Source organism: Manacus vitellinus, unplaced genomic scaffold, assembly GCF_001715985.3.
Source record: "Manacus vitellinus isolate BGI_N305 unplaced genomic scaffold, ASM171598v3 scaffold_12_pilon, whole genome shotgun sequence".
Classification (NCBI taxonomy): Eukaryota; Metazoa; Chordata; class Aves; order Passeriformes; family Pipridae; genus Manacus; species Manacus vitellinus.
Window position 1 is genome coordinate 5,141,544 of NW_021938949.1, and position 25,804 is coordinate 5,167,347.

A 25,804-nucleotide genomic window follows, 5' to 3' on the forward strand; every position below is an offset into this window, starting at 1 on the left:
ATAAACTTCAGTAGGTGGGGAAGGAGTGAAATTTTTGTGTCTACCCCAAACTGAACAAGTTGTACACTGAAGTTGAACTTGACAGTTTTAGGCCAACTCATCTTAGTGCTTTTGAGGTTTTTGTCTGAATCAGTGTTTAATCCTTTATTTGAGTTTTGCTGTGTGATTTAGCGAGCTCTGCGAGCTCTTATGACTTTATTTCTTTTATCTCTGTTCCTATGTCACCCTTGTCCCTGCCAATTCCTCGGGGGGGGGTTTAGGAAAGGATAACTGGGCTGGTCTAACTGGGGTCTCTCTTTTCAGTCCCTGGATGAAGCCCTCAAGTACTGCAACTACGTGTTCACCATCGTTTTTGTGTTCGAGGCCCTTCTGAAGTTGGTGGCGTTTGGTTTCCGAAGGTTCTTTAAGGACAGGTGAGAGTATTTTAAACTCCTGTGCATTTGGGATTCAGAGCTGAACTGACCCACTTTCAGAGCCAGATGCTGGGTAAATGTACACTGAGTGCCTGCTGAGTGCAGGGAAGAGCCAAGGGCTGTCTCGCTATGGGTGCAAACTTCATGGTGTAGGGACTAAAAATTCTAAGAACTGCAGGAGGAATTCCAGAAATCTCACACAATTCTAGATGCATCCTTTCCCCCAGGTGCCTCCATTTCCACCAGGTCAGTTTAGAGGTCAGAAACAACCTGTTGGCATCAATCCAGCCCTCCAAAGAGTAGCTTTGGCAATCTAAGGACACAGAGTCCCCCCGAAACAAGTCCTTTGATGACTGCTGGCTTTGTAAAGCCTTTTGGCACAGACAGAGCTCATTGTGTTCAGCCCCTCTGCCCTCAGAGCCCAGCTGCAGAGACCTACAGGTTTCATTCTGCATTCCACTGAGCCAGAAGTGAATGTGTGTGAGAGGATGTCATGGTTTGGGGACCTGCTGGGGAGGAGGGTAAGACTGGACACTTTTCCACAAGGTCAGCTTGTCTGCTTCATTTATCCTGACTTGAGAGGCTGGAAGCTGCTCTGAGCAATGTTAGTGATGAAATTGTGCAGGACATGCAGTTTCTTCACCTCTTGCTGCCCTGCCAGTGCTGGTGTGAAAGGCCCTGTACAAGTGTTAGGCCATAAATCAAGGAAGATACTCAAGTGGGATAATTCAAGGGACAGGTGACAACGTGGGAGCAGCTGTATTGCATCACATCATGGGTCCCTCTAGCCTGGGGGCAGGCAGGGACACTTCCCAGTCAGCTTCCATCACTTCCCAGAGCTTGTGGGTGTCTGTGCCAGCTGCAGGGAGCTGCTTTTGTACCACACAGAGGATCCTGTGCCCAGATGGGAGAGAGGAGAAGCATTTGGGAGCTGCTTGAGCCTGGTTTTGACATACAATTCATGTGTGATTTTAATTTTTTTGCCCTTCCTGTCTCTGCAGGTGGAATCAGCTGGATTTGGCCATAGTTCTGCTGTCCATTGTGGGAATCACCCTGGAGGAGATCGAGATGAACGCTGCTCTGCCCATCAACCCCACCATCATCCGCATCATGCGGGTGCTCAGGATAGCCAGAGGTGTGTCCTGCTCCAGGCCCTCAGCCATCCCTCCAGGCACCTCAGGGAATGGTTTGGCCATTTGTCCTTCCAGTCCTGCTGGTTCCGTGTCAACCAGAGAACAGTTTTTCCAGTGGCATCTTAGATAAGGCTCTGAAACCTGGGATCACCGACCCAGACAAGAGAGGGACATGGTGGCACTGAGAGCTGGAGATGATGCCCTGCACTGGGGAAGTCTCTCCCCATCACTCTCCCATTTTCCTGCCTGGGCACACTGGACTACTTGTGGCTTTGGGTTTGTTTTCATGGAATCCCAGAATGGTTTGGGTTGGAAGGGACCTTAAAGCTCATCCAATCCCACCCCCTACCATGGGCAGGGACACCTTCCACTAGCCCAGGTTGCTCCAAGCCTCATCCAATCTGGCCTGGAACACTTCCAGGGATGGGACAGCCACAACTTCTCTGAATAACCTGTGCCAGGGCCTCCCCACCCTCACAGGGAAGGATTTCTTCCCAGTATCCCATCTAACCCTGCCCTGTGTCAGTGGGAAGTCATTCCCCCTTGGCCTGTCACTCCATGCCCTTGTCCAAAGTCCCCCTCCAGCTCTCTTGGAGTCCCTTTAGGCACTGGAAGGGACTCTAAGGTCTCCCTGGAGCCTTCTCTTCTCCAGGTGAACACCCCCAACTCTGTTTTTACTGATACTAACATAATTGGAGTGGGAAGTGCTCAGGATGTTCAGCTGCTCTGTGGGCCCTACCAGGATGCAGCGAACTTCCCACGTGTATGAACAGATGTAAGAGAGATGGAAACCCTCCCTAAAGGATCTGAACCTGGATTTCCTGAATGGATTTTGCTTGCAATATTCCCCAGCCCTGCTGACCAGGATTTGCTTCTCATTTCAGTGCTGAAGCTGCTGAAAATGGCCACAGGGATGAGAGCTCTGCTGGACACGGTGGTACAAGCTCTTCCCCAGGTAAGCCCCCAGACTTCATCCATGCCCGGTGTGTTCCCCTTGTGGGCCTGGGGACAGCTCTGTGCCACCATTTGGTGGCCACTAGAAGCCACCTGGGGAGATGATCAGCTTTGTCTGAGCCTTGGTAGCAGAGTTTTTCATGGCACGTCCTGCTCACATGGTGTGTGTTAGGTGGGAGAACCAGAGTGATGGAAAAAGAGTTAACAGAGTCAGAGCTCTTTTAAGTCAGAGCTCTTTGGAAGTCAAAGCTCTTATAAACCACAGATTTCACTGTGAAGTTCAGGAAACACAAGGACAGACAGAGATGCTGGTGAAAGCAGTGGGAGCTTCCAGCTCAGCAGTTTTGTGAGGCAGGAACAACCATGTTTATGGACACTGTTGCCAGAGGAGCTGCAGCCTCTAAAAAGCAAATTCGAGAGATATTTCTGGGTGTTAAAAGCTTGGAGTGGGGTCTCAAATCACCACATTCTCCTGAGCTGCAAGAGGAACAACCATGCTGCCAGTCTGAACATTTGATAGGATCATTCAGCTGTTCAGTTCCTGGAGAGCACATTTTTATGGACCTATTTATCTGAGAAAAGAATGAAAGAAGTTTTTTTCTGACTTGCAGTCCTCCATCAGAAGAATTCTGAGAAGTTTAGGGTTCCTTTGTTTTTTTTAAATCTTGTCCTCTTTAGGCTGTGTTCTGGTTGATGGTCTGAGCTTTTTTCTTGGAAAGACCCATTTGCTTTACTTTTCATCACTGCCATGAAGATGTTTCTAATCTGAGACTTTTGCCCTTTGGTATTCAGATTTCCTTTGCAGTGAAGGATTTTGGCTGAGACTAAAGCAGGGATTTCCCAACCTGGCCCCTGGCTTGGCATTTCAAGAGATTATTTGATTTCTTTCTTTCAAAAAGCATTGTGATTGCAGATCGTATTTTCTCTCCCTCCTTGGTTTCTCTGCCCCTCAAACAATAGGGTGGCTGCAGGCCAGGCTTTTGGTTTCTTTGGGGTGTTCTTGCAGTTTACATTCCAACCAAGGTCTCTATTAAAGGGAAAACCCCAGGGATATTCCAAGCAGATCTCATGCAGATAAAAATGCCAGTTTGGCCTCCAGTGAAGTTGAGAAAATGAGAAGGGAAGTTTGGGGTGACCTCTCCAACAACAATCACTCTTCACAAAGCTGCAGCTTTCATTTCCAAGGCAGGGCAAGAGTTCCTACCCTAATTAATTTAGCAGCCTGAAACCACAGCTGGAAAATCCTCGTTGAATGTGGCTTCTAAGTGACAAAAAAAGCTAATTTCATGTTTATTCATTAAGGTTTGGGGGGAAATTCTTTGTGTGGTGTCCGTTTATGGGCTGACGATGACAAGGCATTGTCAGTGCAGAACACTTATTTCCTTTTGGGTGATTTTTCATCAGCTTTGGTTTTTATTCAGCAGTAGATACAGTTTGAGTAGCACTTGGAGAACCAACTGTCCCTAGATTTGGGGGAATGCAGCATTTTGATCCCAGATTGAGGCTGTCACAGGCTCAGTCTCTTCTGGAACTTCAGACTAAGCCTTGAGCTGCTCTTTTCAAAGTTTTCCTCCCCTGCTGCACCTTCCTTGTCTGGTAACCTCACGTCCACCAGATCAGAGACCTTCTCCTCCACCTCATCTCTGAAAAAAATGAGATGGAGTAGAGGAAAAAAAATAAGGAGAGGCCAGAGAGACAGAAAGAATGGTCAGGAAGGGATCTGAAAATGGCACCTCCTCTGCCCACCTTCTCCATGTCTTCTTAGTCCCAGCAAAAAAAAAAGCCACCTGGTTCTTTTCTTTAAGGATGCAAAGTGTTAGGGAATCAGCTATGCCCTATTAATGAAATACATTCTTGTTTACTCTTTCTGCTAAAAATATCTGGTGTTTTTAGTGTGAATTAGCCAAGTTTATTTGGTCACTGGATGTCATTTTGCTTTTTTCTTCTAGTGCTTCTTTGTGGAGCAATGATAGATAAAATAATCTCTTGCAGTCTGGCAAACAGAAGAGCACTGAACTCCTTTAAATATGAAGCAGGTTTTCAAGACCTGTTTCAAGTGTTTTCCTCTTCTTTATGAGCTCTGGCCCCATTAAGACTCAATAATGAATTACACCACTCATCCATCAGCTGAGTGTTTCCTTGCTTGTACATCTGGTGGTTTTGTAAGAAAAGTCTGTTCTGTGAGACTCCTGTTTGATGGTGGCCCTTTAGTCCTTTTCCCATTCCCTGCTTTCCAAAGTCCAGCTCACCCTCTCTGTAGCCTGACCTGCTGTCAGATTTGGAATCTGGTGTTTGGCTGGGTTGAACTGCTCCTGGTGTCAGTGAATCCCCCACACAGCACTTCCAGCATCAACCGCCACCAAGAAACCCTGCAGTCACTGTTGAGCTGCCAGAGCTCTTCTGATGGAGAGGACAAAGGGAATCCAGTCCAATTCCCACCTTCCTCTGCAGGGCCAACAACAGCAAGAGGTGGAACTTGCCTATCAAAAGATCTGGGCTCTTTTTCCTTCTCTTTTCTCCCTTGATCCATGGGTGGCACATTATTAAGTGCAGGCTGTACAATACACCTCCTCTTTGTCTTCAGAGCTTGGATCTCCCCCTGAGTGCACTCTCTGCCAAGGAAAGAGGGAATAACTCGTTGTTCCATCAGTGCCCTGAAGGGCAGGATCTGTAGTTTGCTCCTGTCCAGGACTTCATCTCCTTTTGGTGCTGTAATTCCTGTGCTGATCTCAGTGTCAGCTCCTGAGGAGGTTTTTCTGGCGTTGTCTCGAAGCAGTTGGGGGACAAAAGGAATGATCTGCTCTTGCCAGACACTGAAAACCCCCAGTGATGTGAACTCAGAGAGCAAGAACGGGAATGTCTGACCAGGCTGAGGTGGATTTTGGAAGATGGGTGTGTGGGGGCTGTGCTGCAGAGATGCCTGAGGGATTAGAGCAGCGAAGCAGAAATCCTGAGGCACAGAAAGCACCATCCTGCTGGCTCCTGGCACTGTGGGCCTGAGTGGACACACAGCTTGGTCAGGTCAGCTGGTGGCCTGTGGTTTCACCAGTGACACCATTTCAGCCTCCAACATTGTCTGTCTGGCCCTTCCTACTAATCCTGGAATTCTCACAGATGGCCTCTGTTTTTCTAGCAAATATGTCCATTTTCTCTGGGGTTTAGTGCATAAATTAGCCTGAGCTTTCCCACTGCCAGGATTATTGCTTTGGCTGGAGGGGGATGGAAGGAAGATGAGGAGGACTCGTGTCCTTGGAAAGGTTTGGCAGGGGCTTAGTTTTGTGAGAAATTGCTCTTGACAGGCATTCCAGGGAGCTGTGTGCACTGCCTGCATCAACAACTGGAATGCCAGGGTGTGATGGAGGAATAATGGATGTCAGAGCAGGAAGAGGCACAGGAGGAACTGACTTTACCCAGGCATTGCAAGACTGGGACCAGAGGAGACATTTACTCCATCAGTGCCTCTCCCAGAGCAGGGAGAGCAGAGGCCAGCTGGGGGTGTGGAAAGTCCCTTTCCTTGGGAAAAGGAAAGCTATTCCTGGCCTTTTAATGGCAGGGAAGGGTGGCAGCTCCTCATAGAGGCCCTTCCTGCTCCTCTGAGTGGGATGGAGGACTCTGCCCACAGCATCCCTCTGTCCCAGGCACACAGACAGCTCTGCCAGCCAGGATTCCAGGAAATGAAGGTCCAGGAGGAATCACAAGATGTTCACCAGCATCTCCATCTCTTGTGGCTTCTCTGAGGTACTTCAGGGCACCAGAAACATCTCCAAGATGTTCTTCATCTCTGCTTCACTCCCTTCAGTTCCCAGCCTTCCTCAGTGCTGGAGCCCCAGCAAGTGATGGATAGCCCCTGGCTGCCAGAAAAAGGGAATATCTGGAGCTTTCTGTGCCCAGCCCAAGTCAGGGGGAGTTGGATGGATAACCAGAGCTGACCTGTTCAGTGCTGCTGGAGCAGAACCACCTCTCAGAGCCTGCCTGGGTCACTGGCTACCAGAGTGGAGGCTCCTGACCAGAGCTGGATTTCTGTTCCTGATGGAGAGTCCAGCCCAGGCATCCCAGCCTTTGGCTGCTGTGCTCCTGCCCCCTCCCATTCCTTCCAGCAACATGATTCATGCCCCATCTTTTCCTTGGCTGGTCTCAGTAGATCTCTGAGCACTTTGGAGACACTAATCACCTATCCCTGAGGGACTTACAGATGAGGACGTGGACTTGCAGGAGAAGAATGACTCACTCAAGGTCACAGACACTCTCAGTCTACCTTCCCTCTGCCTTCCCTTCCCTCACTGCCTGACCTGCTGCCTCCACCTCAGCCCATCCCTGGGAACAAGCCTTGGGTCCTTCTCTGTGCTCAGGCCTTGGGGGAGGCCTTTCCTTTTCCCTTTCCCTTTTCCTCTCCCCTTTCCTTTATCCCCTTTACCCTGGCACATGGGCAGAGAGCCATGGGCAAGCACTGCCAAAATATTCAATCCAGCCCTGCCTTGTCCTGCTCCAGGAGCTACACAAACAGCCCGAGGGGCTTTGCTGAAGCACCTGAGCAGGAGCTGAGCTGTTTTGCTCTGGAGCATCAGGTGCCTGTGGGCTGATCTTCCCAGCCTCTGGATTCTCCAGCTGCCTGCACACGTGGATGCAGGGGCTGGTCATGGCAGCAGGATGGGGAGCAGCTCTGGCTGTTGGATGGAGTTTATCAGGGAAGATGGTCCTGTAACCCACCCCAGGACCTTTCCATTGCTGCTCTGTCCCACATCTCTCTCAGGCTCTGCCTGTGATGCCTTGAAGGACTCTGTTATGGGACTTTGTGGCCTTTGAAGGACTTGTTATGAGCCACGTCGGCTCAGTGATGCAATTAGTCACCATCATAAATACAGAATCTTTCGCTAATGCCCACTAGAAAGTAGCAAATTGTTTATGAGCAAATGTCAGCTCATAACATCCTTTGCATGTTGAAAGCCAGATGATGGTTTTGACTGATAACCTGGTAAGAACTTTGTTGTTAGTCTAAATTCTTTGGAATTTCATCAATGCCATAAGTTTGAAGGCTGATTTATTAGGCATTAAAATAGCAGTAAAATATTCAGGCTGCTTTGAGCAAAATCCAAAACCCTCTGCTGCAGGGCTTTAATATACCCTTGACTTACAAGGCTTGTTTATCACTTTTATTCTCCTTCCCTTTAATTATTTGCTCATTTGCCTCCCTGGCAGTGTTTGTGTGTGTGTGTGTGTGTGTGTGTGTGTATTTGTGCATGTGCCTGTTTTCTTGTGTTCTCTCATTTGCAGTCCCTTTGCAGGCTGCCTTCTAATGTCTCCCAAACCATCAGGTCCAGCAGACACAAGTTAGGAAACATTATTCCAGAAGACAGTACAGGCAGATGAAATAATCCAGCCCAGCCATCCACATCCCTGTTCTATCTCTGTTATTCCCTGGAGGATGGTAATAGTGTTAGTGGAATTGCAGAGCTCTGCGTGGAGTAGCCAGTTTAGAGTTTACAGCAATTACAGTCTCCACTGGGTGATTTGACAACTCCTATTTCTTTAACACAAAAAAATAAACCTTTCATGAGTTAATTTTATGATAACAGTTATCACACTGATAACCTTTCTGATGAAATTGAAGAGTGTGGTCAAAATGCCCAACACCACCATGGCTGTGCCACCTCAGAGAAGAAAACTCTCAAATTGGGAGTTCACTAGAAGAGACCTTGGAGATCAGGAATCCCTCTGCCTGACTACCTGGATCACCACCCAGTTCACTGTTATTTAGGGATAAATGATGCTTGTGATGGCCACGTGTGGTTGGAGAACTCGATCACTTTGTCTCTGTCAGAGCTGATAGACACAAGCAATTAAAGTGGCAGGAGAGATAAATGTGAGCAGAGTTACTTGCAGGTTGTAGCAGGTCAGGTTACTCTGCCCTTCATGTTCTCTGCCTGAATAACAAAAAAAAATCTGCTCTTGGAGATGTTTTCAAGTCTTGGATCCCGTTTGGTGATGGACTCCAGTGTGGATAACTGTAATGCCATTGGTGTTAAGAACCTTTTAGCATCATTTCACTTTTCTCACCCCCCTTCAGTCACCTTGCACTGCTCATTAACACCTCCAGCAGCACCTAGAACTGCCAGGTGCCTGCATTTCAGTGTTGGTGTGTGGAATAAGGCTTTGCCTTGGAGACACTGAAAGCTAAAATTCAGGAAGTTGTAGAGAAATGTTTGTAAAGGGGAAGCCTCGAAGAGCTTCACCTCTCCCTGGAAGCACATGTTCCTTTGCTGAAAGTCCTCCAGGCCAGTGGAACCTTTGGAAACCAGGCAGTTCCTCTGGTGGCTTGTTATTATCACTGTCTTCATGCTCAGAGTCCCAAACAGAAGGGGAAGACCCTTGAAATTCAAGGCACCAGGTCACAAACTACCCCTCAGTAGGGAAGTGCCCCTGAGAGTGGCCAAATTCCACATGAGTGGAGGGTGATGGAGAGGCACCAGACACTGCTTTGCACATGGAGTATCTGCTCATTCCCAGCCACAGAGGAGCTCTCTGGGTCCATTAAAGCAGAACTGTGAGAGGGGACCAGGGTGTTGGAAGCCAGGGCAGGGGTTGATTTGCCTCTGGCCACCCATCCCTCCTTTGCTTGTGTTTAAAATGTGATGGAGTGATTTAATTCATGACCTCGACTTGCCTGACCCTTGTTCTGCTTTCTCCTTGTGTAGGTAGGGAACCTTGGCCTACTTTTTATGCTCCTGTTTTTTATCTATGCTGCCCTGGGAGTGGAATTGTTTGGCAAGCTCGGTGAGTGATGAGCCCGACGCCCTTCGTTTCATCCGGTTGATGTTTATTTGGTATCTCACTGTTTCCTCTCTTCTCTCTCTCATTCCTGGGCCTTCCTCAGCTTTCACAGCTCATGTTCTGAGGATGAAAGTTCTCTCTTGATCTCAGGGTCGCAGGTGACACATGAGGATGTAACACAGAACCTGCCTAATGTGCACAAACACACATTTAGAGACTTGTCCAACACCACCCTTGGCTGGACAGGAACTATTTACTGTTTAAATATATGTTCACAAAGATGGAAGTTTGCTACTGAAGGCAGAACATGAGTCTGCAAAGCTGGATGGTGGTCAGAGTGGTGCTGGAGAGATGCCACCACAAACATGTCCCTCCTCGGAGCTTCCACCACACACCCCATGAGCTCCCTGCACTTGGCTGACATTGCTTTTCCAGCTGCCCAGGGCTTGTCTGTCCATTGTTCTCAGCATCACCTTCCCCTTTCTACAGAAATCAGGGAGTTCCTAGTTGTCCAGTTATTCCTCCAGCTGGAGGATGGTGGAGCTGGTCAGGAATGTGTCCATCACTAAAACCAGGTGGAGGCAGAGAGCAAACACACAGCCAGCAAAGCCAGAGCAGAGCAGTCCCTGCCCTAAAGATGCTTTTGGAAGGAGCTGTGTCTGCCTCCTCCTCACTTCCATCCCAATTAGGGCTTCAGGAGCACCAGAAGGGCCCTTCCTGCACAGAGGGTTTATGGCTGTCATTAATCCCCTTTATGAGTCCAGCCCTCTGCTCAGACTGCAAGTGCCTGAAAACAGAATAATTCTTTCAACCAAAAACAAATTATTTTTCAGTCCCCAGCAAATTCTGTGGGGGAAAAAAAAATTAATTCTGCCTCCACCCCAAGTGAAATACTGTGGGTTTATATTACATATCTAGATATATGGATGTATTTGTTCTGTCACAAAGGTGAAAAACAGCTTGTTCACAGAGGCACCTTCTGCTGCTCTGAATCCTGGTTGGTTTTCCACACATCCACTGGCAATGCCAGCCCCAGGATCATAGCCTGGGGCCTGCTCTGGGGCAGCAAGCTGGGAATGTAACTGGGAAATAGTTCACTCCTTTTTCCTGCTCACTGCGAGCCCATGTCAGCCACAGGCACCATCAGCACTCACTTCCCCAGGGCTGGTCATTTGTGGGGTGGTTTTTTTTTGTTTTTCCTTCCAATTTATCTCCAGATAATTACCTAAGAGTGAAATGCCCAAGCAAGAGACATTGCTGCCTGACCTGATGAATATTTAACAAGCCTGTGTTTTATGGGAAGAGGGATATTTCGTCTGTTCAATTTGCATTCATTAGGATATTAATTCTCGGGGGGGAAATGTCAAATTGCTCCACTTTATCTCAGTGAATTATCCCTCATGGTAGATGTACCCTGTAAAAAATCATCAAGACAAAGACATAATCAAGAGGAAAACAGACAAAGGATGGTGTAGAGCAGGATTTGTTGAGACAGCCCAGGTCTCTTTGTGTTGGGTCTGCCCATAAAGAGGATCCAAGAGATCAGAGTGGTTTGGGTTGGAAGGGACCTTAAAGCTCATCTCCTTCCACCACGAGATCACCACTCCCCGATGCCACCTGTCAGTGGGACACAGCCCAGGGTCCCACCACCAGGTTTGGGGGGCTGCTCTGGGTAAGCCAGGCGTGGCTCCACTGACGTGGTTTTGCTTCTCTGTCCTGCAGATTGCAGCGAAGAAAATCCCTGTGAGGGTCTGAGCCGCCACGCCACCTTCACCAACTTCGGCATGGCCTTCCTCACCCTCTTCAGGGTGTCCACGGGGGACAACTGGAATGGCATCATGAAGGTGTGTCTGGGCTCTTTCTTCTCTCTGTAGGTACATGAAGATTTCAAACAGATTTTGTGTGAAAACAAAAAGGTTTCCTCTTAAAACCTCCAAATTAAACTTCCTGATTTCAAAGCCAAGTGTATTTTCAGGTGGTGATTTGTCCTCAGCCTGAAACTTCATTCCTTCATCTAGTATTTCAGGAAAATTATACCAGTCCTTGTGACTGAGAGAGGTGACCTTGTGTTCTGTGTCCTGTGCCTTTGGGATGTATCATAGAGTCCCAGAATGATTTGGGTTGGAAAGGATCTTAAAGCTCATTTGGTTCCGCCCCCTGCCATGGGCAGGGACACCTTCCACTAGACCAGGTTGCTCCAAGCCCTGTCCAACCAGGCCTTGAACACTTCCAGGGATGGGGGGTCTACAACCTCTCTGGCCAACACAATCCCCCTCTTTGTAGATGATGTAATTCATATTTTCTGTCCATTTTAGTTGTACCTGCGAGCCTTTGTGTCCAGGGCACGTTAATTGGATGTTTCTGTGTTTGGAGCCCGAGGAGAGCCCCAGCCCTTGTTAATCCCTCCCCTTTTCCCCCCTGCTGCAGGACACTCTCCGGGAATGCACTCGGGAGGACAAGCACTGCCTCAGTTACCTGCCCGTCATCTCCCCCGTCTACTTCGTCACCTTCGTCCTCATCGCGCAGTTCGTCCTGGTCAACGTGGTGGTGGCCGTGCTGATGAAGCACCTGGAGGAGAGCAACAAGGAGGCCAAGGAGGATGCTGAGATGGATGCTGAGATCGAGCTGGAGATGTCCAGAGGGACGAGCACCTCGGCCCCGGGTGGGAGCAGGGGCGGTGCCGTGGCCCCGGCGGGCCGGGCGCCCTGCAGGGCTCAGGAGGGCGTGAAGGCGGCGGTGCAGGTGAAGCACCAAGCCCTGGTAAGAGCTCCCAGGAAGCTCCTGTGCTCGGGGCAGGGAGGGGATGGTCACCAGGCAGTCAGATCCCAGGTGACACAGAGCCAAAGGGACAGGACAGCGCGGGAGGGCAGAAGCTCTGCCGGTCCCTCGGGGTGTCACCACCACCCCCACGTCCTGAGTCATCTCCCAGGGGCTCCCGGAGGGGGAAGCTGCTGGAAACGCTGTCCTGGCCATTGTTCCTGGGGAGGGTTGAAAGTCCATCTCTTGCCACTTCCAGTTCATTCCAAGGTTGTGAATTTTAAGTTCAGAACCATAACAGCCACAGGTCCCTGTCCTGCTCTCCCAGCCACTCCCTGTCCTTTAGGATGGGCAGCAGGACCAGGGAGGAATCTCCTAAAGGCCTGGGAATGCTGGCACTGTCAGCCCTGACAAATACAGCAAGGCATGGGATAAATTCCCTTTGCATGGACACAGATATACTCCTTGGGTTCTTTTTAATCCCACTTTGGGATTTCCAGAGGAGATCAGGAGGGCACTGGTAAAAAACTGCAGCTTCCCACTGGCCCATGCTCTGCTTGGGGCATGGCTGACTTGGACCCTGGGAATTGTCAGAGCCCCTCAGCAAGAAGCTGGAAGTTCCTGGGCTGATTTTCCAGACACTGCCTGCTCTCCCATTCCTGTTAGTCCTGTAGGAAAACAGTGCAATCAGAAATCCAAGAGGGGAAGGAGAGGCATGAGATAATTGCCTCATCCCATGTCAGCAGGATATGATTAAGAGTGAACATGGAATTCCTTTGTCACCATGATCACAAATAAATCTACCGTGAAATCAGTGGGGGGGTGAGATTAAATTACATGAAATTAGATTTTTGTAAAATCTATCAGACTCTATTAAGGCAAGGAAGAAGAAATTTGGTTACACAGCAATGGGGAATTCACTATTTGAATGTTGTTCCTGATAAACATTTTTGCAGGAAAAATACACGAGAAACAGCCAGGTTGCTTTTCTCACTTCGGGAAGAGAGGGCACATCCTTTCACACAGGCTGGGATTGCAAACTGAATCCATCCTCTTAGGGTTTTCCTCATCTTCCAATACCTCCCAAGCACACCAGGAGCCTTGCAGAGCCTCCTTTCAACCCCAGAAACTCTGCAGGGAGAGGCAATGAGGGGAACAGCGTGAGCAGGGACCTGGCCACACATTTCCCCTTGCAGGTGGTGTTGCTGGAATTCAGGTGAGGATTCCCTTCCCTGCACAGCAGTGAGGCAGAGGCACTGCAGTGGGGCTGTGGGAATTCCCTCACTCTGATCTCTACCCCATCCCTAGAAGTGTCCAAGGCCAAGTTGGACGGGGCTTGGACCAACCTGGTGTAGTGGAAGGTGTCCCTGCCCATGGCAGGAGGTGGGACTGGATAGTCTTGAAGGTCCCTTCCAACCCAGACCATTCCAGGAGTTGTGATTCCATGATCTGGGACACCCAGGCTGTCCTGGGCAGTCTCTCCTGTGCTCCCTGTGAGCTGCACTGGAAGGTGTCATGAGATGCTCCGTGTTTTCTGACAGTTTTTTGCAGCCCACCTGTGCTTTTCCCCTTCCTTCCTGCTCTGGGTGAACAGGACAATTAGGAAATGCCACGGGGCAAACATGTTTTAAGTGTTTAGACCCAGCCTTGCTGTGCCACTGATGCTTTTTATCTCCCCAATTTGAAGGAGGTGCTGAGCTGTGAGAGTGTGTCTTTAGCCATCCCAGACTCAGACACGCTGGAGGGGGCAGAGACTCCCAGCATGGAATTCCCGTCCTCCTGCTCTGTTTCCCACCATGTCCTGCCACCTTCCCACAAAAGCCCAGGCCACCAGGCTGAGGTGAATGATGTCACACTGTTGCTTCTGCGTTGTGACGTGGTGCTTTGGTGCTGTGCAGCTGCTGGTGGTGTCAGAATTGTCCCAAACCTGTCCTTTCCAGCCTCTGTCCTTCGTGCTGGGAAGACACCACATCCCAGAGGACTCTGCCAGCAGCCACGTGTGGGATAGGAATGAAATCCTCTTTTTAGCCCTAAAAGAAGTGTCACATGTGGTGTGCAGTGTGATGTGTGAGCAGTGTGTCTTCAAACATTAAACTGAGAGCTGCAGGCAGAGCCTTTTTGTGGTGAAAACACCATCAAATTTGATTTTATTGTTGTTCCTATAAGAACTTGTTTGTGATACAGTGTTGAGGGAACAGAGGCAGAAGGAGCTCAACAGGTCAGGCTTCCAGCAATCCCCAGAGCTGTGGGTTCAGGAGATGTTCTGGGAGATCCCCCAACAGACCAGAAGGGCTGTAGCCCCCTTTGCTCAGTCCCTCCCTGTTGCCCCTTGAACCAATGCCCAGATCCCCTCCTGATTTCCAGGGTATGGAATCAGGCTGTCAAGAGCAGCTCACCAGCTGGGAGCCAACGAGCCTCCAGCCCACGTTTCATATTTCAAGGACTTGCTTCAGTGGCCTTGCAGCCATTTGAAATTCGCCCACGTCCCTAATCAGGCCTCAGCAGCTGAAACCTTAAAAATTGAGGTGTTTAGTGTCAAGAAGAGGTTTCTGTTCATTTGTCCCGTCCATACAAGATCCTGCAAAGACAAACTGAGCTTTAATAGCCAAATCCTCTGATCCTTCTGTTAAACTGCTGAGAAAGTGGAGCAAGACCTTTTGTTCTCTGTGTGGCTGTGGGGTGTTAACAACCACCCGCCTGCCTCCAGCTCAGGTGTTGCTGTGCTGATGGAGCTTATTAGCTGTGATGGCCAGGGGCCAACTGGCACAGCCACGCTGCTGATGCATTAATTCATCAGCTCAGAGACCTGGCTTGCACCCTGAGGGCTCCTGGGCACGGCCACGGGCAGTGCTGGGTGCCAGCTACCTGTAAATCCCTCCTGCTGGTCCCCCTCGGCTTCCCAGCCAAGCTCAACAGGGTAAAAGCACTGAGTAATTCATCTTGGGAGGTGTGTCTTTAGGGAGCTGAGGAAAGAAATTTTTTAACCAGAAATATATGGGAAAAAAAACTGATTTAGCCAGATCCTTGGTGACCTCCAAGCCTGAGGGATCTCAGGGACAGGTTTTGCTGGCAGAGAGGGAAAACAGCCCAGCAGAGCAAAGCAAAATACATTTAATTTAAGACATGCAGCTGGGAAAATGTTTTCAATCAGTCTCTGGGAGGCTGACGTTAAAGGAAAACCAGAGTGATTAGTTGTATTTTAGATAACGTGGTCAATTGTGAGGGGAATGTGTCTAGGACCAGAACTAGGGGCAGGGAGCCAGGCTGCAGGTCCTGCTCCAGGGGCTCCAGCTCCCCCAGCACTTGGCCAAGTCATGGCATCACCTCTCACAGCTTCTCCATCAGCACCACGGAGGCATCTTTTGGGTCCCTAAAGCTCCCTAAGACCCCAGGATGGATTTGCTGGAAGGTGCCTGAGGTGACAAAGTGCCCGGGAGAGGCAGTGAGGGCTCAGATTTCAGGTTTGTGAGGTGCCCTGTCCGGGCACTTCCAACCAGATCCATTTCACAGCGACAGCAAAGAAAGAAAAATGCCTTTGCTACCCCCAAACAGGCTCCACACCCCCATAACTCACTGCCACAGTGTCTTCTCCTTCCCCCTGCCTCCTCTGGGGGTCAGTGGTGCCCAAAATGCTCCACGCCATAGGAGGGAGGCCACGGGGTTTGCAGTGGTGTCGATGTGTGTGTTTAAATGTCTGCCTGTGTGTGTGATTTGGGGAGATAACACAAGAATTTCCAGAAGCTGGTTTGGCCCCTCTGTCCCAGAGCTTTGAGGAGAAGGACATCACCCCCAGGTAGGACCAAGGGCATCCCTGGGAGTATCAGAGCAGAACAGTGTGATAAGCACTGGTTTTCTCATGTGTTTAATGGATGGGCTTTGCTTGTTCTCTGTGGTGTCCAAGAGTCGACTTAGTGGAGGGTCACTGATGCCTCACTTGACCACAGCCACAGCCTGAGCTCTTCTCTCAGCACGGTGTACCTGTGGTGTCCTGCTGGTCAAGGGGAACACCTACAGGAGGTTTTGAACCACAAAGCAGATGGGAAGGAGCTCAGTGTGGATGACCCTGTTTCTCTGTGTCCTTGCAGGGCAGCTCAGCCTCCCTGAGGCCCCAGGAGTCCCAGAACCTGCTGACAGTCCGCAAGATCTCCGTGTCCCGGATGCATTCCCTGCCCAACGACAGCTACATGTTCCGGCCCGTGATGCCAGCGAAAGCCCCTTTCCCCCTTCACGAGGTGGAGATGGAAACCTATCCCTGCAAAGCCCAAAGAGGTACTGCTTGTGGAGATTTCCCTTCCCTTCCCCTTCCTAGGCAAAACCAGGACTAGGGAAGGGATGAGGTGTGCTGGGCACAGCTCAAATCCTGTGTCCAGTTACGGGCTTCTCACAGGAAAGGCATTGAGGGGCTGGAGCGTGTTCATGGAAGGCAGCAGAGCTGGGGAAGGAGCACCAGGAGCAGCTGAGGGAGCTGGGGGGGCTCAGCCTGGAGAAAAGGAGGCTCAGGGAGGGACCTTCCTACTCTCTACAACTCCCTGACAGGAGGGGGGAGCCAGGGGAGTCGGGCTCTGCTCCCGGGGAACAGGAGACAGGATGAGAGGAAATGGCCTCAGGTTGTACCAGGGGAGGTTTAGGTTGGATATTAGGGAAAATTTCTTCACCAAAAGCATGGTCAGGCATTGGAACAGTCTGCCCAGGGCAGTGGTGGAGTCACCATCCCTGGGAGTGTTCAAAAACCACACGGATGTGGCATCTGGGGACATGGTTTAGTGGTAACGTGGCAGTGCTGGGTTAATTGTTGGACTCAGTGGTCTTTCCCAACCTAAATGATTCCATGGTTCCAGCCATGGGGCAGCAGGTACACATGATGGTTATATGGGGAGCAACCAGCCCATGCTGGAGGTGGCCTGAGCAGGGCTTGCTTTGATTTGGTGACCATCAGCAGGAGGGTGGTTTCCCATAATTCCATGTTTTCATCAGATCCCTATATTTTCCCAGGAGAAAGCTGGTGGGTGGGGTGTTTGGGGAGAAGTGGGGCTCCCAAACAATGCCTGAGGCACAGAGGACAGGCTGTTAGCCAGGAAAAGGGAACAAGCTGCACATTCCTCCTGAAGTGATCGGCCCAAGGATCAATAACATCAACCCGAATAAAAGCCAGAGTCGGAATTGCTTCCGGCCAGAGCTCCTCACATCCATTGTTCCAAGCACTCTGCAGCCTCAGGGCAGTGTCTTTTAAGACCCTACATCAAGTTCAGAGCTGCAGAAGTTTCTTTGGGATTAGTGTAAGGATTAGAAGCCACTCTCCAGTGCTTCCTAATGAATGTCATGGAGAGCCCCCACCACCCAGGAAGCAAGGGCTGCACAGAGCCCTTGAGGGGACACTTACCCACACTGCATCCAAGAGCACTTCCCTGAAAATGCCTCTCCATCTCTTTTGTTGTGTGAGCTGGTTTGAAAGGGAAATCGATATGAAACTCAATATCTGCCTCCCTAAAAGCACATGTGCTCCTGGAGTGGCTCCCAAGAACTTTTAGCAGCCCCAGTTCCTTTGATCCGGCGCGGTTTGAAAGGCAAGAACTGCTCAGATGGATGAGTGGGGGGTTTGCAGACCCTGCTCTGATTTCCTTGGGTGAAACAACTCTCTATTTGTTCAAACTCTCTGGGCACCAGTTCGTGTTCTCTGCTCGGTATTTATTATTATTTCACCTGCAAATTCTTTGCTAAGGAAAGAAAACAGAGGTTGAGTTTCATGGCTGGGCTCCTGGGGCTGGTTTTCGTCTCTGGAGTGGGTGTAAAGCAGGATTTATACCTGTATGAAACTGCTGCAGAGTTGGCAGGGGTGGGTAGAAGTGACCAGGAATTCTGTGATGTTTCCCAAATTTCTCTCCAAGAGCACTTGAGTGAGGGACAGGACAGGGATATGACTTTTTACCTGGTGGTAGATGCTTCCAACCAGCATCGCCCCAAGCTGTGCTGCTCCCGAGCTGCCCAAATTCTTCTTCAAGTCGTAGTCCCATAAATTATGTGCAAGTAAAACTGAGCCCATGGAGACTCCCATTAGTGTTTGTGCTTCCATAGCTTCCCAGGTCAGTTCAGGATCTCATCATCTCCCAGTACTCCACTGACCACACAGTGAAAATACTGTGAGATGACCGGATCTTGTGATATTTTGGTTTTAGATACAGTTTCCTGGTTTCCTAGAAAAACAAGAGAAAAAAATATCCAACTCCAGAGATCTTTGGTGTTTCTGAGCCTGCAGTTTAGAGGGGGTTTGGGTTTCCTGTATGAGAGCTCGATGGAAAGCTTCCAACAGGAGGAAATTCCAACTGAGGACAGGGAAGAGAACATAGGGTTTGGATTTTATGGCCATGTTTGTGACAGATTTTATGACACAGTTTTTCTGCATCATAAAAAGCATTTTATAAAGCCTGGAGTAGCAGATCAACAGCACAGGCTCAGCCTGAAATTCTGGGTCTAGGGGAGACCAAAAAAGAATGAGGGAGAAGTGGGGTGGGAATTTTGTTGCTCTGCTCCTTCTGTGGAGTTCTGGAGAAAAGCTCCAAAAGAAAAATGATTAAACACTAACTTTTCTTTCTCCCCAACAACAAATCTCTCTGTGAAATGCAACTGAGATGTGTCTGGATGTTTTCTGTCAGAGGTTCAAGTTTCTCGACCTCTGGGTGAGATCTCTTGAAGTGATGGATAACTGTGTTTTTAACATGGAGCAGCAATGGGGGAACAAACGTTGGGTTTCAGGCTAATGAGGACAATAAATCCTGCAGCCAAAAGAACAGAAAAGCAAGAGATCTTTCAAACAGCACTGAAACGCAGTAAAGCAGCACCACAAAGGGGCTGGGGAGGAGGGATTGCCTTCAGACCCAGCCAGGGGACTGGGAGCCTTCAGGAAGAGAGTGATTCCAGCCTGCTACATGAGCTCAGGGATTGTCAGAGCACTTGGAGCAGGTTCCAAGTTGCTGATCAGCCCGTGTTCAGCCAGGCTGTGCCTCGTGGGCTGGTGGTGGTGATGGTTGGGCTGTGGTGAATGGGAAAGCTGCCCTGTGCCTGCCAGGGGTGTCTGCTCCCAGAGAAGTCATAGAATCCTAGAATACCCTGAGCTGGAATCCACAAGGGTCACTCAGTCCAACTCCTGCCCACTGCAACACCCTGACTGTTGTGGCAGCTGCAGGAGAAGGTTCCTGTTACCTGAAACAGAAAATAGAGGCTGTGAGTGTAAAGTTTGTAACAGGATATCCCAGAGCAGGCAGAACCCCATGGAATGCTGTGGAATGGCAGAGAGTCCTCCGTGTGTAACCTCCTGCCATCCCTGAGTGTTCAAAGCAGGAGACAGGACAAGGGACACCTGGTTTTTAATCCTGGCACTGCCCAAGGCTTATGCTGAGGTTTGGGATTTCAGCCAGGCCCAGCAGGCTTTTCCTTTTCCCTCCTGCAGCCCGTGGGCCCTGGTTCTGCCTCAAACCTTTCCATCTCCCACCCAAGCAGTGACTACTCTCCTTCTCTCTCTCTCTCTGTCCCAGGATCCATCACCTCCATCCGCTCCCAGCCCGTGGGCACGTGTTCCTCCCTGAGGGTCCCAGTGGAGTCCCTCCAGCTGTCTGTCTGCTCCCCCAGCCACGAGGGCCGGCACCGCTGGAAGGTCCTTCCCCCCAACGTCACACCTCGGTCTCCTGTCCTCAGCAAGCTGCTGTGCAGGCAGGTGAGAGGCCAAGAGCCTGCAGAGGTAAATCCTTTGGAGTCACCCGGCTCCTTCCCCTCTTCTCCAGTCCCCTCTCGGGTTTCTTTTCTTGGAGCTAGGAGTAGAATTCTCATTTTAGAACAAAGCTAAGTTTCTGTGCCATGAATTTTAATGTACTCCAGTCTCAGCAAGTGGCACACAGGGGAAGGCCCTTTTTACCTGCTTTGATCTCCGTGGATGTGCTATTCTAGGAAGGAAGGGCTCAAGCAAGGGGAGAAGGTGCCCAATTCCATTTTGCCAGTGCTGTGAGAAGCCTCCAGGCAGCCCTACACCGGGTCACTGTGCTGGGTTGTGCTGACTCAGGATTTAGGACTAGAGCAAGACCAAGGCCCGGCAGATCCCAGCCCTGTACATGTAGGCCCTTGCCAGGAAAGGTTTATCCTCTTGTACAGGAAGAGGTTGGCACAGTGGGGTGGTTCAGGGTGTGTTAGACTGACCAACTGTTCTGCCACGTGCCACGTGCCATGGACTCCCCATCCAGGCCAGGTTGGATGGGGCTTGGAGCAACCTGGGCCAGTGGGAGGTGTCCCTGCCCATGGCAGATGATCTCAAAGGGTCCCCTCCAACTCAAACCCTTCTGTGATTCCATGATTCTGTGTTTCACCACTGGAAGTGCTACTGTCCCAGCAGATCCCCAGGCTCTCTCCCCACTCTCTCCTCCCCTTCCAGGAGGCCCTTCGAACGGACTCGGTGGACGGACAGACCCCGGACCGCACGGAAAACCTGGAAGCCGAGCCCTGGAGAGACACCTCCTATCAGCAAAGGCAGCCCCAGAGCACCCTGCAGCCCCAGCTCCCCGCGTTCCACACGGCCGCCTCTCCTGCCGCCAACTCTCAGCTCTCCCACGCCCACAGCCCCCGTGCTGGGGAGCACCTGCGGCAAGCGCGGCGTTCCGGCAGGCCGGCCGCCCAGCCCTGCCGGCCCGAGGGCTGCCCCGGCGGCCTCCGACCTGGCATAACGAGGCAGGTTCGGCACATCAACAGCTCGGCCAAAGACTGGGCAGAGGAGCACTCGGAGCCCGGGAGCCGCTCTGCCTCGCCCTTCATCTCCCCGGCCCCATCCCCGGTGCCCCTCAAGAACTGCAGCACAAGCAGCCTCTCCGGGGGCCGGGCAGGGAGAAGGACTGCTGAAGAGTTCTACAGCACGACACCAAGGGCTTTCTCAGCAAAGCCGCAGGGCTGGGCCGTACTGAGGCAGCGCGGCACTCCAATCGAGATCTGCCCTCCCCTCGGCGACCGGACTGCGCTTCCAGGTATCCCCCGCGAGGAAAAGCACGGCCCCCTGCCCACGTCCAGGCAGAGTCTGACTACATCCACGGCGCCCGGAGGAAGAAGAAGATGAGCCCGCCCTGCATTTCTATAGATCCTCCCATGGAGGACGACGGTGGGGCGGCCCCGCGCGCCAAGCCCTCCGAGAACAGCATGCTGAGGAGAAGGACCCCGTCCTGCGAGTTCCCGGCCTACAGAGAATCCCTGGAGCTCGCGGAGAGCCAGCCCGGGGAGCCGGGCTCCAAAGCGGAGCGCCGGGGCCAGCCCCAGTGCCGGGGGGAGCACCTCACCATCCCCAACTTCTCCTTCGAGCAGCTGGACGGCGGCTCCCTGAGCAGCCTCTCGGATCTCCTGGACAGCGGGCAGTCCACGCCGGACTCGCGGCCGGACCCCGAACTGAAAAAGCCGGATCACTTAAAGACTCAGCGGAGCAACGGCGAGAAAAGCAAAGAGCTGCTGGGCATCGCCAAGAGCCCCCTCCGGAAGCAGGACTTGGCCCCCGTGACTGTTGCCACAGAAGAAGACGTGGATGACCCAGTATAGCTGTCTGGGAGGGGGGAAAGGGGGGGTCTCAAGGGCTTGACACCAACGTGGGGTTCCGCAGTGGGCACCGAGCGGCCGCGGGGTCGCGGGTGGCTGCTCAGCGGGGTTTTCCCTCTCCGGCGCAGTCACTGGCTCGGAAGTTTGCAAAAAAATCCACACACACACACACACACACACACAGAGAGAAAAATGAAAAGAGAAACCAAACAAACGGCTGGAGGAAACGGGGACGGGGTTTGGGGAGGGGATTTGCAGAGAGGTTTGGGGGTTTCTTTTCTAAAGGGAAGGTGGAGTCGCTGCAGGGGGGTGGCTTCGTCCCTCCCACCTCCACGGCCTCGGTCACATTGATTCGGGGCCGAGGTGGCGGCCGTTGGGATTTGGGGGATTCTTCTGGGGGTTTTGTTGTTTTGTTGGGTTTGGGGTTTTGTTGGTTTGTTTTTTTTTTTTAAAGATGCTCAACTTTTACCGAGGCACCTTTTGGAGCTGTCACGTTACGCGGGGAGTGCCCGGGGAGCTGAGAGCTGTACATTGTCTGTATATCAGCAGTTATATAAATAGAAATTATGTATTTGTGAGATACAAAACAAGGGGAAAAAAAAAAAAAGACAAAAAAAAATTAGACCCACAAAAACTCTGTCTTCATAATGCACATATTTTTATAGAGAAACAGAGATACTGGTTTTTTTGCATTACATGTGACTCCGCAAGTGGGTGGTGTTTCCTTGGGTTTTCTGTGGAATTAATTATTCCAGCCATTCATTTTCCAGATGTTTCTCCTCTTTCTTCGCTTCCTTCTCTTTCCTCTCCTCCCCTCCACCATCATCCCACCAGCTTCTTCTCACAGCTGATGCTTATCGACGTCTCGCTCATTTTTCTTTTGTACTTTAGAGGTTGTCCTAACTACAGACAAAAAAAAACCAAATCACTACTGAATTGTAGCCAGTGCAATAATAAGTTATTCATTCTTCTCGTGTGTCCAACTGTCCTGTTGCTTTTTTCTCCCCCTCCCTTCTTTTTTTTTTTTAACTGAAATTCAGGTTTAACGTCGCAATAATCTGAACTGACGTGCACAAACACGGTTTCTTGTGTCGCAGAGGAAAAAAACTATGAAAAAAAAAAAACCAAAAGAAGTTAAACTTACAGAGTGATTAAAAAAAAAAAACAAATAAATAGTAAATTATTTAAGAAATGTATTTTGTTTACTGCAGTTCTAAGTAAATTATTGATACAGTATGTAAAGGTGTAAAGAACTGTCTTAGGTGAGTTCTTTGTGAGCATTTAAGGTGATGATTTGTCCTTGTGGCAGAACAATTTCAATCAAAGCCTGGGGGCAGCCATGACCCCCCTGTTTGCACTCCCTGTCAGTCTTCCCTCCTCATCCCTGCACCCACACCCGGACACATCCCCTTCCCAAGGCCCTTCCAGCGCCGACTGAGAAGCCTTTAGAGGAATCCAGGTCACTGTTAACACCACTTTTGAGGGGGGTTTTTGCAGTTTTGGGGTTGATTTTTCTTTTTTAGCTTCCGGTTCCTGCCCCTTCCCCACCCCTCATCCAAGCCCTCTCCCCGTGGCACAGCTTCACCATGGGAAGCTGCTGGGAAAGAAGAGCAGGAATGAGTGAGTCTGTGGCGAGGATGTGCCAGCAGGTCAGGGCACAGACATCCGGGGGGGGAATAAATGAAACCAGTGGTTTTCGTTTGGTTCGTTCCGTGCCGCCTCATATTTATGCATTCACATATATCTTCTGTTATTTATGCATTCATTACTCAAAAGGAAATGTATCTTGTTTCACATGTATTAAACTGTATAAACTGGAAGCATGGCCTGACTTTGTGCCGCAGGGATGCCCGAGGTCTCCGTCCCGCTCCCAGAGCTCGGCATTCCCTAAAACCTCTTGCCTCAACGTGCCTGTTGGGGCTGCAGATTCCAGTCTGGACCATCCCTGCTGGTGTTTGGGGCTGCTCCCACCTCCCGCTCGGAGGATCCCTCAGCTCACACAGGAGCCTCCATATGTTAATCCAGCCTTGTGCCTCCGAGCACCTGCGCCCGCTGTAATTAGGAGTCGTTTAGGATTATTGTAAATAATGATTCTGTCTCAGTGGGATGGTGAGGAATTCCAGGAAAGAGCCATAAAAGTCATTATTAACAGCTCCTTTTGTTGCAGTTTAAGGAGCAGAGAGGAAGGAGGGAAGGTGAATCCCCCCGAATGCTGCCTGGAGGTGTGTGGGATGCCCTGGTGTGTCCCTGGGCAGAGGGGGGACACTCAGGGTGTTATTTCTTGCTGGGATTATTTAGCTTTGCTGGGAAAAGAGACGTCCCCAGTGCCTGAATTCCCTTCATGGTGCCACAGAGCTGGAGGAAAAGCCTCTCACCACGGGGCTGGAGGCTGATCTTGGTGATGGAGAGGTGGTTGTAGACCAAGTAGGAAGGGCTTGAGGCCACGGCAGCGTGTCAGGAATGAGCTGGGATATTTGCTCCTGTGGCCACCGGTCCTGGCTCTGCCCAGGCTCACACCAAATCCTGTGCCTTCTGGCAAAGTCACACATTCCCAAACCCCACAAAGCTCAGCAGGACCCAAAACTACTCCATCCATGAGCCTGCAGGAACATTCTGGCAGTGTGGGGAGAACCAAGCTCCAACTGAACGTTCTAAGAGCAGACAGTGACCGTAAAATGCTCCCTGACATCTCTTTTGGGGACACTCACCTGGACATCCAGGTGAAAAATCCCCAGACCTGTGTCCTCAGCCCCGACCTGGCCACGACCAGCACAGAGAACCCATTTAACATCACCCAGAGTTAATTTTCCTGCTGATTAAATCTCTGCAGCATTAAGCAATTTCCCCCGGGCTCTCTGCAAGCCTTGCTTAAGGTCGGAAGTGAAAAGCACCGGGCAAATGCAAGTCATGATTATTTAATTGGATCGATGCCTATTTTGCATTTTTAATGACAATTTAGTCATGTCCATTTATCAGCCAGACTCTGCCCCACCACTCTCCATTCCAGCAAACCCACAGCCCGCAGGGATGGGCGCCAAGTCCATCTGGGCTCTCTCGGAGCCGCCTCGAGGAGTGGGGATCAAACAGGGATTAAAAACCACCATGCTGAGGAAGGGACAGAGGAAACCATCACAAAGAGCCTTCAAAGGGGCTCTGCTTCAAGGGTAAATCTCGATCTGAAATTCTCTTTGTTGTGCTGGGGAGAAAAAAAAAAAAAGCCTTAAAAATCACCAACAACCAAACGTGACTCCAAATTAGCCCCAGCCCTTAATCTGTCTGTGCTGTGAGATCAGACAGGTTGCATGAATGCTAATAAGCATTTGATATTTGTACAAGCTTTCTTAGGATAAATAATTAAATTGATTTTATCCATTAAACTTCCCCCTTTTAAGCTTTCAATGCTGTGGCTGTGTTTTAACGGCTGAGGCCACTCATCTTCCAGACAGGGGCACTTAATTAGGAATTTTAGCACAGCCTGACAGAGCCACAGCGTGGGCTGAGGGGAAATCTTTGTCACTCCTTGGTTTTTAAGCAGCTCAACATGTCTCTGTGCTGGAACCCCGCCGTGCCCCTGGAATAACTCCAGGGTGGGTGCTCCGTCCTCTTCCAGCAAAATGGTGTTGCCTTGGGCAGCTCTGCCTCTCCCACGAGGGGTTTTAGCCCTTTCCATGGGGTCAGCTCCACTGGGAGGCTGGGAGGGTGCAGAGGGTTTTCTCTGCAATGAGGGATGTGCAGTGGCACTGATGCACTCCATGGGTTTTGGCACCACTTGGTGATCCCTGTAGGTCACTTCTGACTCGAGATATTCTCATTCTATTCGATGATGCTCTGGTTTGACACTGATGCACACAGAGATGTCACCAGGAGGGTTTCATCCCCACCTTAGGCTGTCCCTCATGCCAGGAGTTGTGTCACTCACTTGTATATCAGGGTTGGGTTGTTTTTTCCGGCTGTGGCCACTGGACTATCCAGTGAGAAATAAATCTGTTAATGATGAAAGGGAGAAAATGCTAACAACTCTCATTTTGTCACACCACAGGGAAGAAACCAGATTAATTATTTGAATATTTGATTGAAATCCCCTGGAGCAGCTTATTGTTGATTCCACTTTTCCCCATGCAGAGGCACAAGCTGCCCGTGGAGACATCCCCAAGGTTTGTCAGATGCACAGAGAACAGCTCTCCCACCTGAGTTATCCCCAAAAAATGCAGTCACCACCAGAGT

The 25,804-nt window shown here is 50.6% G+C and overlaps 1 protein-coding gene across 1 annotated transcript in view; it reads left to right on the forward strand.

Moving 5' to 3' along the window:
- Positions 1-23,462, forward strand: part of CACNA1H (calcium voltage-gated channel subunit alpha1 H) — a 211,854-nt gene extending 188,392 nt beyond the window's left edge. The window contains 11 exon segments of the mRNA XM_029957787.1: positions 304-413; positions 1,415-1,548; positions 2,431-2,501; positions 9,193-9,271; positions 10,991-11,112; positions 11,696-12,028; positions 13,713-13,865; positions 16,111-16,294; positions 19,555-19,733; positions 20,442-20,913; positions 20,916-23,462. Of these exon segments, the coding sequence (XP_029813647.1) occupies positions 304-413; positions 1,415-1,548; positions 2,431-2,501; positions 9,193-9,271; positions 10,991-11,112; positions 11,696-12,028; positions 13,713-13,865; positions 16,111-16,294; positions 19,555-19,733; positions 20,442-20,913; positions 20,916-21,583 (2,505 nt within the window). The 3' untranslated portion in view covers positions 21,584-23,462.
- Positions 23,463-25,804: the final 2,342 nt, after the last annotated feature.